The sequence below is a fragment of the Phaenicophaeus curvirostris genome, chromosome 1 (genome assembly GCF_032191515.1).
Source record: "Phaenicophaeus curvirostris isolate KB17595 chromosome 1, BPBGC_Pcur_1.0, whole genome shotgun sequence".
NCBI classification, from domain to species: domain Eukaryota; kingdom Metazoa; phylum Chordata; class Aves; order Cuculiformes; family Cuculidae; genus Phaenicophaeus; species Phaenicophaeus curvirostris.
Window position 1 is genome coordinate 22,608,673 of NC_091392.1, and position 18,019 is coordinate 22,626,691.

The 18,019-nt window shown below is 36.0% G+C and overlaps 1 protein-coding gene across 1 annotated transcript in view; it reads left to right on the forward strand.

The window, feature by feature from the left end:
* POT1 (protection of telomeres 1) overlaps positions 1–18,019 on the forward strand; it is a 60,210-nt gene that overhangs the window by 26,414 nt on the left and 15,777 nt on the right. Inside the window, exons 8-10 of the mRNA XM_069850730.1 lie at positions 9,083–9,373; positions 11,181–11,336; positions 16,986–17,146. Coding sequence (XP_069706831.1) covers positions 9,083–9,373; positions 11,181–11,336; positions 16,986–17,146 — 608 coding nt within the window. The remainder of the gene's footprint in view (positions 1–9,082; positions 9,374–11,180; positions 11,337–16,985; positions 17,147–18,019) is intronic.

The window sequence follows — 18,019 nt, forward strand, 5'->3', positions numbered from 1 at the left end:
TAGCTTTGCTGCTGCTGCTGCTGGATGTTTTTCTTTTGCCTGCTGCAACTCTATAGGGAAAAGGAGCCGCACTACAGAGAGTCAATCGAAGTCTTGAAATGTTAGACCATACTTAAAGAAGTGTAGGATAGTGCCAAGGACGTGATTTTACCAGGTTACATATTGATTTCCAAGATAACCATACATAATAATATATTTTATTTTTGCTTAAAATAATCTTAGGAGAGATAAGTAAATGTCCTGAAAGAGGCCAGTTAAAAAAAAAAAAAAAGAAATTTGCATATTTGAACACTCGAGAGATCTAGGAAATTTATGATTGCACAAACGGATGATGAAAGGGCTAAAGATCAGTAGTACTAAGCATGTACATTTTGATATGCTGAGCAGGAGATCAAAGGAAAATACCCATGGCAATAAATGTAAAAAGTGGTGAGATTTATCCAGTAATTGAGATTTGTTCCACTGAGATTGTTACGAGAGAACTTGTTAAGATTCAGAAACAGTCTTCCGTTATTTGTGTATATTATAAATATTTACAATTGAAAGAAAAAACAGCTAACCCACTCAGGGTTAGTAAAGCCTCCTTAAGGTGATTTTTGTGTATAATTAGAGTGGAATGAACTATAGTTAGATTTTGAAGCTTGTGTTGCTAATCAGTACCTGAGATGTGTTATTAGTCTTAGAAGTTCATTGATTTGACTTCAGTTACTAAATTTTAAATTCTCTCTGAATCTAGCAAGGTGAGTGTTTGAAATATATACTCATTTCTGAAATTCATTGGAAGTAGAAACATGTTTATTGCTTCTGAAATCAAAATAAGTTTTTTATAAAATTTATGTGAAAAAGGAGAAAGTAGAAAGGAGCCTGATTGAAAAGTTGCGTGTGTGTGGTAGGTTAATATTGGTGGTTTTGAGGTGTCCGAAGAACAGGTTGAAAAAACAACTTTTATACAATAGACTTATGTATACACCCTCATTTATGTAAACGTAAGAGTGCCTCAGCTGCACTACTTATCTATAATATAAAGTTAAGGAAGCCTCTTGATAGAGCACATGTAAGGAACCTCACCATTCTCATGATTTGACATCAAACTTTTAAGGAGATCATTCCGAAATCCTTATCAATTGTCAATCCTCCATCATTTCTGAGATGGGGTTTCAGTGTTATAAAATAAGGTCTGTTAATTCCTGCCCACATACGCTTTGGTTTTATTTTTTTTCCCATACAGCTCAGCTGCTTTAAGTGGTTTCTAGCCCTCACTGCCTTCCAGCTGCTCAATCCCTCTTTCCTCAGTTGCATATGCTGGCAGCTTGTTTAAGTACTTTCTCAGTTAGAATGATCTAGAGTCACAAAATTGTCTTTTTCTGGATGGAAGTATTTTGACGACATGAGGCTAACAAAACAGTTACTTTGGAAGTTTTCACATCTGATCTGAGCATAGTCTGACATAGAAGCCTGATGCCAGCTGCTGGGGGTGAACTGCTGATGGGGTTGACCTCTTTCTTTTTTATCACCTACAGCTAGCATAGTATGTGTGATTACTGTGCAACACAGTTTTCAGTTGAAAAAAAAGAAATCAACGCTGATTAGAGTTCTAAGTACACTGTCTGCAGGTCATCTTTCAGGCTCTTCTCCTTTTGTCTTTGGGCCTTATCACCTTCTTCTAGCTTGCTGAACAGAAAGCAGTGAAGAGTAGCAGAGGCCATAGCCTGACAGAGCTGTGCTTACCGATAAGTACAGATAAACACAGTTCTTAGAGTATGCATACACATTTCCCTGTCTCAGATACGCTTTTGGTAGACTTCCAAGAAGTTGACAGTGATAGCAAGCACATTTTAAACATGACCGTTCCCAGCTATGCTCTCAGCTGCTAATGAATTCCCCTTCTGCTAATGTTACCTCTTCATGGTAACACAGGTGTTGGCAAGATCTGATGGTAGTAAGAACTTAATGGAGAGGATTCTGTTGTGATTACTCTGGGTAGAGAATAATTTTATTTGCTTGGTATTTGTTGTAGAGAATGAAGATTTTAAGTGTCTTAGTAACAGAACTGAAAGATTATCCAGTTTTAATTGTATTTCTGTTACTATTTCTTGAAGTGAATTGTTATGACTTCTTATGCTGATTTTTCATGAGTTATTTGTGATTTGCAGTACTGTATTTGGGCCTTCAGCCAGTCAGTGCGCTGCAGAGATGACAGTGGGAGGGATATCCCTGCCCCATTATAAAAGCTAGGCCTGTGATCTAATTGTTTAGCCTCCTTCTATCTTCATGGCAAAGAAAGAGTTATCTCCAGTAGAGTTTTCTTGGAACTCTTTTTTTTTGTCGCACTGTGATTGCCCTTAGTATCTTAGACTTAATGCCTAACGTTTAAGCCGTTAAAGAGAGGGAAGAGGTAACCTGCTACTGCTGATGAAATCTGCAGTATTTTGTCCTCATCTGACTTGGGAGTTTTGGTGTGTATTCTGCCTTTCTTGTGTTATTCAAACTCTGCCATTGATGATAGAATTGTTAATTTCCTCATTCTCTTTTCTCTAGAATTCTTTATTACCTCTGAGTGATTCAAAAACAAGAATTTATTTCCTTGCTCGCAGTGAAATGAATTGGTATTCGATTTCCATTTTAATGTTTGAGAATTGGAGAAAAGTGAAGCGTGTTCTTATTTAGGTGTTAATCTTGTTCAGTGTACTTTAGTTGTCTGATACAATTGTTATCTAAGATACATTTTGGTGGATTTTATCCAGAATACACAGCATTATAGAATCAAGGGGAACACTTAGAGAATGAAGACCAAAGGAGTGACGTCTCATTATGAATCTTACTTATAGGACTTCTTCAGCATAATGCAATCTCTGTAGCAATTGCGAAGGCTTAATTCTCTAGCTTTTTGTTGGAGTAATCTTAATACTATTCTCCTTTCTTACTTTCTTTCCTTAACTTCTTCCATACATAGGCTCCAGGTACTGTAGCACATGAAGTAGGTGTCTTAAAAATGACAGCTTTGTTGCATAGCACTAACTCATCACCACTTCACTTCTCAAGTCATGCACTGCATGGGAAAACGTCCAGTAGAAAAATAGGGTAACGGAATGGGGTATCATAATATTAATGGACAATTAGCTGAACTGTGTTTACACAGACAACAGTAATTATGTGGGGGGTATCATATTAATGGACAATTAGCTGAACTGTGTTTACACAGACAACAGTAATTATGTCATCTACTAACTTTGGAATAATTATGTTTTCTAGTTCTAGTGTTTAAGCTTTATGGTTAGATAGAATCATAGAATCACTAGGTTGGAAAGGACCCACTGGATCATCGAGTCCAACCATTCCTATCAATCACTAAACCATGCCCATCAGTGCCTCATCCTCCTGTCTTTTAAACACGTCCAGGGAAGGTGATTCAACCACCTCCCTGGGCAGCCTATTCCAGTGCCCAGTAATGTGGCATCTTAGATCTTTAGAATAAGGAAATGGAGGAAAACAGCAAGAAAAAACAAGTTTTCTTGCATAGTAGCAATTGCATATTCATCTAGTTCAAATTCTTCAGATTTATAACTGCATTGCTTCTTTGAGCAAAAGTACATTATAGCCATGATATAGATGGCTATTTCCTCCATAGGTCAGTCAGTTGATGAGTTTGATGTATGTTTTGCTAGTTTGTAAGCTCTTTGCCTGTCCGCAGAGTGGGACTATCAAGTATGTGGAGCATGACTTCACAAAAACACAGAAGGAACAGTCACACATGCTTTTCTGTTGTCCTTACTAGTTTTGTCCCATCTCTCCTCTTGTTTATCACTTTCCTTAACCTGTTAATACTTAAGATGGGATTTGTTCCACTAAGTTACCTACTCTGAACGCTATTATTTCTAGAAACAATCTTACTTGGGCACTTTGCTAGCAGTTTCCGTGTCTCTGTGTATTCCTTCCTTTAGTTTAATCCAGTTTTTCCCATGAAAGTTGATTCCTTCTCATTCTTCTACTTGATGCAATATGGAAGGCACCGAGAGAGATGGAGAAGTGTGTGCTCACTACTTATTCCTAGGCAGCTCTGACCATAGCTGTCAGGTTGATAAGGATGAGAGGGGAAAGTCTGGAGCCTAGACATAGACATACTGAGTGAGCATTAATCTTTAGGAGAATTGGGTTGCCAGACTCAAGGTGCCCAACTGAGTAAGTGTGGTACAAATATATAAACTTGAACAAAGTTAGGTTTCAGACTTTTGGCTAATAAGGGTGTCGAGGAACAGGTCTATGACACTGTTTTCAAATTCGTGCTCTGAAGAGTGGAAATCATTAAAAATTCTGTTAGTAAACAAGAGAGACATGAAAACAAAATGAGACTCTTTAATACACAAAGAACAACATTTTTCACGGAAACAGAAGTAGTACTATTGCTTTTGTCTTCCCTTCAAAAATTACATAAGGCACTCATCTCGCACTGAAGTTTTCATGAAATTTAAGTTAAAAACAAGTATTTGTCGTATAGTAAATAATGTCAGCAAATATTGACTGTAGGCAATTATAGTTTCTCTGTAATTCAAAGGAATTTTGCAAATGTGTTTTCTGAAATTTTAATCTGAGTACTTTTGATAGAATTACCTGATCGTCTCTTAAATATGTAGGAAACAGTCCAAAGTAGTGTTGGGTTTTTTTTTTTACTTTACTAGATATATATTACTTTTTGCAAACTATTTTTATTCCCCACAAAATATATGTTCAGGCAAACTGAAATGTACTATGTATTGTTCATTTTCTTCTTTAATTTGTATTTCCATCGCTGCAGACATTTCTGAAAATCTTATTTTGCAGACAGCAATTCTCATGAATAGTAGAGGATAAGGTATAATTTACAGTCCTGTTATCTAGGCATATTTTTCATGTCTTCATAAAAACTCATTTTACTTCCATATGACTAGCCTTATTAACTTTCTTTTAGAATATGTCTGTGCGTACTTTTTGTAGTTCAGTTTTCTTGTTATATTTAAACACATTCAGAATGGTTTAATTTACATAAGGATAGAGATTATTTACTAAGTAAGTGCAAATTGCCTCTCTGTTTCATTATTACCTCTCTGTTTATTCAACTGGTGGAGGCACACATACAGCAGGATTACGTTATTAAAATACAAGAAAATTTAATCAGCATATCATATTATCCAAACTTTAGACTGTGATTTACCCTACTTAATGTGAGAAAACCTTTACAAAATATAAGAAGATATACCAAATGTATTTGTATGATTTCTTCTGACAGGAAGCTTTTTTTTCATACAAGCGACATCAGTGATGACAATCAAACTTTTACAAATAAATTAATCTCTGGATCTGATATGCTGTTAAAACTCAAGTTCAGCTTTCTAGAATATTTTTAAGCAAAACATAAGTAAATCTGTAACAATTTTAATGAATCATGGTTTCTTTTATATATTGAAGCATTTCTGTGTTTGCATGTTCTGTTGTAGGATGCGTATATCATTTGAATATTGGGTCTGCAGCTTAGTTTTAGCATGGAAGTACATCTCGAGTGTTCATGATGAGTTTTTTAACTTTCCATCCCATCTTACCCCTGAGCACAGCATGAGACACAAAATGGAAAGGAATCATTTCCTGTTTCCAGGTTAGATTTAAAAATGTAGGTTTCCAGATTGTAGGACTGAAATGCTGATGTTGCAAAGTCTGGAGGGGGCTAGTAGGAAACGTCTCCAAAAGTCTTACTCCAACTTTTAGCCTCCTATTAGCCCTGTGCAATTCCTAATTCAGCAGTGATGGAACAGAGACAAACGAGGGAGGGGGGCGCTTTTTAACCTTTCATTAGAATCAAAATGCTTAGTAGTAAGTATAAGTGCTGGGGATATAGAGATGATAAAACTTAGTATGGCAAAGGGTTGTTTATGTGGTTGGTTGTGGACTAAGAGTAGTGCTATTGAAAGGAGTTTTGGTGGGGGGGGGGGGGGCAGGCTGGAATTTCCATGCTTGGAATTTTTCAGTCTGCATCTAACCAAAGACTGATATGACACAGTGCTGACAACAGTCCTCATCTGAGGAAGAGGTGAGGCTTCGTGGTCTCCTGACTTACTGCCAACTGCTTGGGCAGTGCGTTTTCAGGTGATAAAATAATTCAAGTTCGGGGGGGAACCCAAACCACTGCACAGCTTTATGTCTTGAAATTATTTTGTGTGTATAAACAGTCATCAAGTTTTAAGCTTAATGTACTCATGTTTAAAATATTATCTTGAATCCTAATTGTTCTGCATATCAATAGTTAGATTTATTTTAGGAAATGTTCCTTCTTAGTGTAAGAATATGTACATTGGCTTAGTATATGTTGCTTTGCAAGGCATTTTTTTGATTATTGTAAGATGATCTGTGACTGCAGTGGTTTCATAAGCCTTTGCTTTTGCGATTCAGCAATCAGTTTTGATGGAAAACTACCTTGGAGATGCTATTATTCCAACTTCATACACTACTTGCTATCATGCTTTTCTCTTCCTTTGAGTGAGGTGAATAATACCAGTTTCAGTTTAAAAAAATATTTAATTCAGGTGGTTTAGGTTGCTGTTAATCTATTTATAAGTACTTCAAGATTAGCTTCTTTGCAATAGGCATATTCAGGATAGACTTGTACTTCACAGAAATCACTGGAGTTTATTTTCCATGGAGTTTGTTGAGGTGACATTTCACCTTCTGTTCCTTATTTTGTAAAATCTACGCCAAAGGCACCTGCAAAATGTATTGGAATTTATTTGACTGCTTAGAACAAGCCAAATACATTTTATCTGTTCTGGTTTTGTCCCAGAAACTACTTTTGTTTAGCAGCCATTATTTATTGATGTTATTTAAACTCCTCAGAGAATTTTTAAAGCGATAGCCACCTGCTTCATTTCCCTGTTCTCTGCACCCACCCCACACCCCCTGCCAATTTTTTAAAAAATCCCCCGAGGCCTTTATAAATGACACAAAATCTACTAAGGGGGAATTGTCATCACATACAGTGAGACATATACATTGTCTCAGATTAGCTTTTTTCCCTAAGTTTAATTTAATTTCAAAATAGTTTGTGTGTGGAAAATATAACTAGTTTACACTATCACTACTTAACTTGATCTGAGATCTACTTAGAGTGCCATAATGAAACAACATTTGCCCATGGATTTTGTTCGTTTTACACTCCAGTGATTCCTCATCACTTTAGCAAAGATTTGTTTTTAAATTACAAGCCTGGAGAATTCCTGTTGACCGTCATCTGTTCTGCGAGTATAACATAAGTAATTTTCCAGCTGTAAAATATTTTGTTCTGTAATCAGTCTACATTTACTTTTCCTATTTGTTCCGTTGTTCACTAAATAATGTTGACTACTGTTTTCCTTTGAGACCACTCAGTGGCTTCACCACATACTTATGCCTAAGGGCATTTAGTTTTGCTTGAAGATCATTTGTAATTGTCATCATGACAATTCAGGTTTACCTTCTTACATGTTTTATTTCTTTTGTTGTTTTATAACTGCGTTTCCCTATATTAAGGCTGATTTCAAGTCCACTAAATGTACTAGGAAAAGTTAGAAGTATCGGTATACTTGAGCCTCATGAATGCTCAAAGCATGACATAAGGGGTTTTGGGAAATGGGTAATGGTCCATGGTGGAAGCCCAGAGAGACAAAGTAGTTTATTGAATTGCTTTCCTGAAAGCTGTAGAGCTCTTAAAAATAGGCTAGAGGTCTGGGACAGAATTTTTAGTATGAAAGGAGTCAAGACATTTTGATGATAATTTAAAAGAAGTAATGAAGAAATAAGTTCGTAAACTGGAAACAAAAACGCTTTCAAACATTTTACATGTCAGAGAAGATATTTAAAAATATGCAGGACGTTTCTTTTGATAGTGGATGAATGAGTAAAGTGATCAAAGAGAGATTTCTCCCCTCTGGATGTTGCCTACTTTGAGAAGCTATGGAGTGGAATGTCAGTGGAGCAACTAAAATCTGTATATTTGTATTAGACAACATCTTAGTGTTACAGTGCAATATTTTTTTCCAGGTCAGGGGTAATGGGCACAAATTGATTACAAAACTATGTATTTTCCTGATTCAACCATTGGCTTTTCTTGTACTCTCAATATTTAAACCTAAAATTTAAAAGACTAAAGCTTTTCAGTGTTACAATGAATAAAAACTGCATCATGAATTGATACTCTACATTGGTCAGGTCTGGATATGCTTAAGTAAATTAAAGTTTATCCTAGATATGATGATTAATATAGATGATCATTAATGTATTTATGCATTATGTCAAAGTAGTAGTCATTAAAGCAGTTCCTGTCACCAAGACTGAACTGCTTTCTTTATGAATTTCTAAGGCATACATTATTTGTGTGCTATTTAAATTTTAGTGATTTTATAAAATATAGGCCTAAACTGTTGGCAGTGTTTTGGTAAAAAAAATTGTTCTGCCACATCTTTCATATTCTGCACTTTTGAAATAGTAGGATTTTCAACCATTTGAAAGTTAAGCACTGGGAATCCTAAACTAGATTTTCTCACAAATGCTATATTCAGAAGTCTTGTTGCTTTTTTGGTAAGCAAATTTTAATTAAAAAGAGATGGACCAAAACAGCCAGCTTGAGAGTTCTAGATAATGAGTCATAGAGTCATAAGGTTGGAAAAGACCTTCGAATTCATCAACTCCAACCATACCTGTCTACTACTAAATCATGTCGCCAAGCACCTCATCTACCCGCTTTTTAAGTCACCATCCCTAGAGGTATTTAAAAGACAGGTAGACATGGTGCTCAGGGACATGGTTTAGGGGCAGGTAGGAATGGTTGGACTCGATGATCCAAGAGGTCTTTCCCAACCTGGTGATTCTATGATTCTACTTTGTGTTAGGTTATATTTTCTGCTTATTCACCTTGTTTTCTTGTTAATGATTCTTTCTTTGGTTTTTTTTTTATTTTGACTTCATTCATCTAATAGGGAACAAAAATGATAAATGACCCATTCTTCATGCACATGTTAAAACAAAAATAGATGTATGTTTCAATGCAGTGCAACTATTTTCTTTTCTTCATATTTTGTTACAGATCAGGGAATACAATGGACAGATGCAAGGAATAACCAGTGTGGGATTTGCATCCTTGACATTTGATGGAAATGTAGGAGCACCAGTAGTTCCTCGAACCTCTAGTAAAGTCTACACATTCATGGATGAAGAACAGAAAATAATAGAGGAATTACGAGTTTGGGCATCCAGAAATCTTTGCATCTTTGGGCCAGCAGCAAAACTGGCTGGTGTTCAGCCAATGATGTTCTTTGATCTCACTTGCCAGCTGGTAGGAAAAGCAAAAGTGGATAGATCTTCTTTTCTTCTAAAGGTAAACTTATTTTTTAAGATAATTTTTTAAATTTATTTATTAACATATTGTGATCCAATTTTCAATAAAACAGTTTTACAATAACAATTTAAATTTATCATGTAATTCAGAGTATATCAGTTATATTAATGGTTGATTCTACTATAAAATACAATGATTATATTAAGTATTGAGCTCATGTAACTAGTGGGAATTACATCAAAGACAGCTAAAATGAATTTCAGTGTTTTAGTCCATCACCCATAGCATAACTTCAATATTACACTTGTTAAATTAATTGGGATATGCACAGTGCCTGAGGCTGACATGGCATAAAGAAGGTATTGTGAACTTGTTAGTGCTTACCTTTTTTCTGAGAATTTTGTTGTTCAAACTGATGGAGATAAAAAACCCACACTAGAAATTATTCTGTCATTTATGCATTTCATAAAAGTTTTACTATTATTCTTTCTTTCTTCTGTCTGCCCGTTAAATTGACTGCATTAAGCTGTGTCATACAATTAGCATGCTCTGCTGGAGATACAGGTTTCATGGTGTCTCTCCTATTCCAGTGTTTTGCTGACAAAGGTGATCAAAGGTTGTCACTGACTATTGCTTAGCTCCGGTCTATTTATGACTACTATAATGGGGCCATTTGCTGTTTCTTACCCAGAATTAATTTAATCAGTGTTGGGTTTTAGACCAGTGTTGGTTTTGAAACCATGGCTTCTGTGTTTTCATCCATAATTTGAGTAAAGTGAAGCTGGCAAGCTACTGAGGTAGAGAGCTTGATCAGTTTTCATGTTTGTGGAAGTTAAAACCAAAACCAACTACTTTTCCAAGGTGTTTTTCTTTGTTGTTTGGGGTTTTTTTTCTTGTAAAGAAAGCTTTACTGATTTAAAATTCCTCCAAAGGTGCCCTGACACTAGCTCCATTAGTTCTTCAGGTGAAGGACATTTTAAAGCTTGTCATCCTTGTTTCTGACAAGGAGCATTCAGGTTGTTTCAATCCGTTTGTCAGATCCACCTCTTAAGTGTAGAATTACCAAAGTGCCCCAAATAAAGCCAGCTGAAAGATAACAGGAAACTTGACAAACTTAGGGTTATGTATTTTGTCCAAGTGACTATATTAATAATATATATGCACTAAATCTGTGTTTCTCAAGCTCAGTTCTGGAAAAGGTTTGATAATTCAAGGAATGAGCAACTTCTTTTTCAAAAGTGGTTTTAAGTATTTTGTGGTACAGGATCAGAAGATAATAAGCTTTTTTTTTTTTAATATGTGGCAGCATGTGTCATCTCATTATCTGGGTCCTCCAGAATACATTCTTATTTGGGAACATCAAATTAGATGTTATGGGTCGTTTTCACTGTGAACAGTTTTCCCTTTTATCTATTGAGTCAGGATGAGTTATTCTCAATGTACTTACACATGACATTGCTGATTAATAGACCTTTTTCTGTGCGTCCTCTGATCCACAGCAGTTAAGCATAAGGGGTAGATTCTCTTTACAAATGAAGCTTTGGTGTCTTTTTCCTCCCTCTCTGCAGTAACTAACTTGTAAGACAAAATGCCTTAGTATCATAAATGGTCTGAAAAATAGCTTATGTTGAACTTGTATGCATGAAACCCTAAAAAACCCTATAGCAGATTTAAAATGTTAAATATACACAGTTTTGCCTATGGTAAATTTTAGTAGTTTTAACTGCTGGATAAACAGTTGACATTTTGCTAGTGCTGATTTTTTTTTTTTTAATAACAAATCCCAAATTTAAAATCTCAATCTAAAGTATTCTGAGCATATTGAAATAGTTCATTTGCATTGCAGGTATGGGATGGCACAAAATGTCCCTACCCAACATGGAAGGTGCCTGTGGAAGCAAGAGACTTGGAAGGAGAAAAAATTCTTCTTCATCAGCTGCGAAATCTAACAGTGGACATTCTAGTCTATGATAACCATGTACAACTGGCAAAATCACTTAAGGTAATGGACAGATTGATATTTCTGACTCTTTGTTTTGTGGCCTGTATTCTGCTTAGGATTCACTCCAGTATCAATTCAGTTCTGCTATTAGTTTCAAATGTTCCTCTTTATCTTTCGCCGTATTTCTGGTAGGTTTTATTTGAATGCAAGGCTCCTTCAATGTGTATAAAACAGTCTCATTACCTTAAAATGGCTATGAAAAAAAAAAAACCCAAAAAACCTTCCAGTTAAGCAGTTCCTTCCAGACACTGTAATTTTACATATAATCCTTTGAAAATAATGCACTCAGAAAATGCATTCTATGCTTTACAATTATTCTTCAAATGATATAAAGTGGGTTTAAACTTGTGGTCCCATTAAAGGCTTGTCATTCTGAAGTCAGTAAAGGATTTTCTCTTCTATAAACTTCTCCAATTTGCAGTGCAATCTTCATTTAGTAGGCCAGAAATGTTGATTATGCATAGATAGGGAAAACAACAACATAATTAAACATTTGATCTTCAGCAATACTGCCATCTTGCTTCTGAATACAGTAAATTAGCAAAGAATACATCTTTCATTTTATGCCTTGCCCTCTATAACCAAGAATATTTTTTAAGTTCATAAGGAAATGACAGATAGCAAATAATGCACTATATGTAAGAGCTCTTTAACAAAATTTACTCACAGAAGTACTTCAGTAGTTGCACGTTCTCTTACAGAATTTTTCTCCTGATAGCTGGTATAACCTATCAGTTAGAGTGACTGCTGATGTCTAGTGCTTTTGAAAATTAAGGGGAAAAATATTTTAATATTAATAAAACATATTTTCTTGAGTAGCTGCTGATGAGTTACTCTCTTCCATTTATATTCAGGAATGCCTGCTGAATATGTGGTACATAGGATGGGATGTCTTCATATGCACTGTCAATTTTTTTCCTTCCCCCAAGCACTTTCTTTCTTATGTCTAAAGTATCTGTGCCTTTGCTGGATGCTGCACTGTGTAGCAAGAGCTCTAACGTCTAAGTAAACTGTTAAGAAACTTGGTTTGACCTGCTGAGCGACACAGGACATTTTTACTCTTCTGGCTATGTCCAAAGGTGTAGTACTTTCAGTCATGCAAACTGTAAAAGGTTTAAGTTAGATAATTTTTTAACACAGATTTTTAGTGGATTGTCTTAATGGAGTTATTGAGAAAAAGTGATGATATCCTAACAGTTAAACTTCAGGAAGACTTATTAGTTCAGATTGCAATACATGCAGTTAATTGTATTTCACAGAATAATAATAAGATAACAACATTTGGGGAGACACTTCCTAAAATGGAAGATTTAATGAAAATTTTGGTTTTAAATAGTATTAGAAACTGTCATATCATAAGAAAATATAACTGAAATATTCTATTAATGTATATAATATTTTATTTAGTTCAGGGTCTTGTTATGCAAAGAATTTTTTAAAAATCATTTATGTAGACATATAAAACTGGAGAGCATTTAGTGTGTGCGTGTACACGTTCCTGAGTGCGAACACAAGAACACTGTGGACAGAAAACTATACCATATGTTTTGCCAGTTTATGGTCTCAGAAACAATAAATCACACAGTTTTCAGCCATCTCTTCTGCATTTGACAGTATCTTAAATTGCCTTTTTTAATGTAAATTGTTACAGAATTTTTGGGTTACACTTCCCCATGTTGTCATTTACCATTTGCAATGACAATTGCAGATCTGAAATGATGTTTTGTGTGGGAACAGTCTTTTCTATGCAGCCTTGATACCAGCAAGGGCAGATTTAAATAAAAGCCTGAAATATTTGTTCTTATTTTAAAATTGTTTCTGTAGGCACATTCAGACAAGGAAGCTCTGAGTAAGCACTACAGTCTAGAGAAATGCATTACAGTTAATTTTTAGCAAATCCTGGAGTGTCAGGGATATTCCTGCAACAGTTTGTTAGAACTTCCTTGTTTGGATTGTCTGTCCAGAGAACACTGAAGATATGAACTTTATATCCCATTCCAAGACAGTCAAATAATATTTATGTTTTTCAATAGAAAGAACTTTAGTAATGTTGAAGGTAAGTTGCTGTTGATAACATAAGTAGGCTTTTGTCCCCTATAATTACTGACCTCCCTTTCCTGCTGAGTAAGATTATGGCTTTTCAGCATTTGCTGCCTTAGCAGAACGCAAGCAGAATTTTCAGAAATCTTATCTCTGAAGTAGATTATTTCTTTGGGCATAAAGACACAAGCAAGAGCTACAACTAAGCAAAGACAATGGTATTCACTGCTTTTTCCCAAATTTCCCCTCTTCCTGTAGCTGCCTGGGGTGCATGAGGCTTTCTCGTTACTCTGGGAACCCCAGCCTGCAACTAACTTTCCAGAGTACAGTTGATCCTCCTAGATTATCGTTCGTTTTTTATTCCAGTTTTTTCCAGAGGTTCTCAGGATTGTCTTGAGATTTTGCCATGCTAATCAGGAATAGGTCTGTGACCCAGGTTTCTCCATCTGCATCATTTTACTAGATGGTAAGCGTCATGGCAAGAGAGCATCAGGGGTCAGTCAGCGCACAGCTGGGGTCCAGCTGTCTGCATCTGGCTGGAGGCTTCCTTATGTGTTGTCATTCATTGACTATGCACAACTGTACACTCCCTTCATGGCTTGATAAAATAATTTTGTGTTGCCATGCATTTTCTAGATAGTACAGTTAAAATAATTAACCTTGGGCATGTATACAATTCCTATTCTGTAGTTTCACAGTATTTCCTTCGTGTTATGTATCGTCAGATGCAGAATTTTAACATTTTCAGGTTCCTCCAGCCCTATACAGTATCACATCTTTTTGATAGAAGTGTGAACTAAGACGCCTTGCAAGCTTTTCTTGTCTGAGTCACATCTCCAACCTGTGGCTTAAATGAGTTGCATAGGTGTAATATCTAGCTTCTTATTTTTCAGGTCTGGGTAGCATTCCTGTGTGTTTTACCTACTCCTGGTTTTGTACTCTTCCAAAGGGGAAAAAAGCCCAAACCGCAACAGCCCCTCAAACCCTCATGTCCTCCAAACCTTTAAATGGGTTTAAGTTGGTATTTTCATTGCAAAGAACCAGACCAAAATTCTGTGCATATGGTTCCTTCTTGTTTGCAAAATCTTGGGCACAATTTACTCGGTAGTATTAGACTGTTGATATGATAAAATTATGACAAATACCATTTAACATCATCAGCCATAAAATAGGCGTTAAAAATTAGTGCACTTTAAGTGTTTCCTGTAGATAGACAGCCTCTTTTCATGAGTGTCCTTTTGGCCAAACATGAACATTTAACTCCCATGTTAAAATACCTTTCCAAATTCTTCAGTGTCTGGAATAAGAACGGAACCCTGAAAAAAGTTATTTTGGCTGACTAGTTACAGAGGACTGCATATATGGCCTTAAGTTAAGTCTTTTTAACTTTAATATGTATTTTTAAAATAGTCTTATTTTAATTAGACTGCAAATAGGATATTAGTATATTTTATATTACTGCAAGAAATATATTCCTACTGCTTTAATTTCATTTCAAATAAACTTGTTCTAAATGAGGTAGGTAGTTCGTAAACGGAACTGCTGCAAAATCAAGCAAGGAGTTGGGTTTGTATTAGATTTTAGTGATGGCTCTGTAAATCATGGTGTTTGCTGTAATGTAGATTGTAATTTCTTCTCAGTCGAGTATATAAAGTGTGCTCGGTCTGCAGGCATTCTGTAAACAACAGAAATACAGTAACATTTTTAGCCCTAACCACCCAGTGGTTTGCTCGCAGCTCTTAACAGTGAGCGATGCTGCCTCCCAGTGGTATTCACGGAGGTTGCATCCTATCCACACAGGTTTGGTGGTTTGTGTTCACATCCCTAACCTTCCAGACTTTTTCAGTATTTGGGAATGCTGATTATAATGCATCTCCTTAATACAGTTCTTAGGGGTGTTAAAATATACAAAATAATAACATTTTCAGAAAAGGTACTTAATGCATGTATAGGAAGATATATTTTTATAATGAACACAAATTTTGGGTAGTTCTGTTGCACTAAAATGTAATTCGGTTGACTCTTGGATGAATTTCAGCACATACCTTTAAAAGGCAAAACGAGCATTTTGTATTCTTGGCTTCTGCATTCTCCTGTTCCATGTTTAATGTATTATGTTTATACATATAGTAACTAATTAGTTTTTTCATACGTTGTTTTTGAAAGAAAAAGTCTTCAGTTATAGTAGACTTTCTCCTCACTTTTGGGGACTTGCTGCTGTAATAGTAAGTTGGGCATTTATATAGGACTGTTTAAAAGATACTTACAGTGATCAGGAATCCGTATTATTGAATGTGTGTAGTTTGCCAGCTATCTGCTGTATCTTATACTTTAAAAAATATTTGGGTAATAGTTAATTTGATTCAAAGGTCCTTCCTCAGCAAATGGAAATTTACTACATAATTCAGTCAGACTATGGAGCTTTAGAACCTTTGTTTTGGTTTAGTTTTTTCTAATTGGGTCAATGGGAGTAGTTTTTTGAAATAAAAGCAAAATTATAGAAGTATGCTGGAAGTTCAGTATTCCATAACTTCTTTCTTAATAGGTACTTGTATAAGTTAGCCTTACGGGTCCAGAGAAGGGCTACAAAGATGATCAGAGGGCTGGAGCACCTCCTGTACAAGCACAGGCTGAGAGAGTTGGGGTTGTTCAGCTTGGAGAAGAGAAGGCTCCAAGGAGACCTTATAGTGACCTTCCAGTACCTGAAGGGGCTACAAGAAAGCTGGGGAGGGACTGTTGACAAAGGCTTGTAGTGATAGGACTAAGGGCAATAGGTATAAACTGGAGAGGGGCAAATTTAGAATTTAGACTAGACATAAGGAAGAATTTCTTCACTATGAGAGTGGAGAGGCACTGGCACAAGTTGCCCAGGGAAGCTGTGGCTGCCCCCTCTATGGAGGTGTTCAAGGCCAGGTTGGATGGGGCCTTGGGCAGCCTGATCTGATGGGAGGTGTCCGTGCCCATGGCAGAGGGGTTGGAACTAGATGATCTTTAAGGTCCCTTCCAACCCAAACTATTCTGCGGTTCTATGATTCTAAGTCTCTTTGTGTAACTTGACAAAACTCTTTCACAGAACACAAAATAATTCTAAGTGAAACAAGGAGCATATTCTCCATGTAGCTGAGGAGAAAATTTAAGACAGTTGGGAACAGTGTCAAAATATTTGAATTTCTAACATATTGCTTTTTGTCCTGTGCTGAAAAGTGTTGTCCGTGAGGTATGATAAAGAAATCTGGGTAAGGAGATGCGTTTGCATGTATACATAAATAGATGGATAATATGCCATGCATAAGGATAGACATGAGGTCATTTCCTGAGCGCAATCATACATGGACAAATCACCGCATGTCAGTCTCTGGAGGGGTGTGTTGTGTATATAGAAGACAAATGATGGCCTTATACAAGGAATATATTGACTCATTTGATCTGTCTTCTGATGACTGCTTGAGAATAGAATTTAGTAAGAAGGCTTATGCTGGTTCTGAATCAGCCTTTGCTGCTGGTAATGTTGTCCGATAAGGCAAAACAAACAGAGAGGTTTGGAGTCTCCATCCTTGAAAATATTGAAGAAAAGAAACTAACTGCATTGTCAATTTTTTTCCCTTCAAGATTGGAAGTTTTCTGAGGATTTACAGTATTCATACAAAACAAGCAAGTTCTGACAAGGATGATGTCTCACGTATAGAATTTCATCTTCATGGTGGCACCTGTTACGGTCGAGGAATAGGAGTATTACCGGATACTAACCCAGATGTTAAGGAACTGAAAGCGTAAGTCCTATATGTAGGTTTTTTTCTGTAGATGATTCTGGAAGACTCTAGGCTAATGTAACAACGTTAGAATTGTAAATATGTCTCAGAACTAGAAGCTCTGGAACAGAATGTGTCTTTAGCATCGCTAAGTTGAAGAGTTAGTATTTGGGGGAGTACATAAATAAGGACTAATTTTTCAAATGTAAAATTCAGTATAGTTTAAGGCTTCTGATTTATAATGCTTTAATAATAAGGTCTGGCCATGTTGACATAGTCATTCTATTTTATAGTGGTATATAGCCTTTTAAAGATAAAAGCCATGATTAAAACTGAGCACATTTTAAGCATGTCCATATATGTGTTACTTGGAAATGGTGAGACTTAAATGTGTTCCAAATCAAGCATATAACAGAAATGGTTTACTGAACAGTGTTATATATATGAGGAATCATAGAATAATTTATGTTGGAAAAGATCTTTAAAATTGTCAAGTTCAGCCTAAGACTGCAGAGTCTACTACTAAAATGTGTCCATAAATGCCATATCTGCACATCTTTTAAAAGTCTTCAGGGATGGTGACCCAACCACTTCCCTGGGTAGCCTATTCTAATGCTTGACAACTCTTTTAGTGAAGAATTTTTTCCTAATATCCAATCTAAACCTACTCTGGTGCAACTTGAGGCTATTTCCTCTTGTCCTATCACTTGTTACTTGGGAGAAAAGCCCAACACCTGCCTCACTACAATGTTCTTTCAGGTAGTTGTAGAGATTGATAAGATCTCCCCTCAGCCTTCTTTTTCTCAGACTAAACAACCTCAGTTCCCTCAGCTGCTCCTTGGAAGAATTGTGCTCTAGACCTTTCAGCAGCTTTGTTGCACTTATTTGCACACA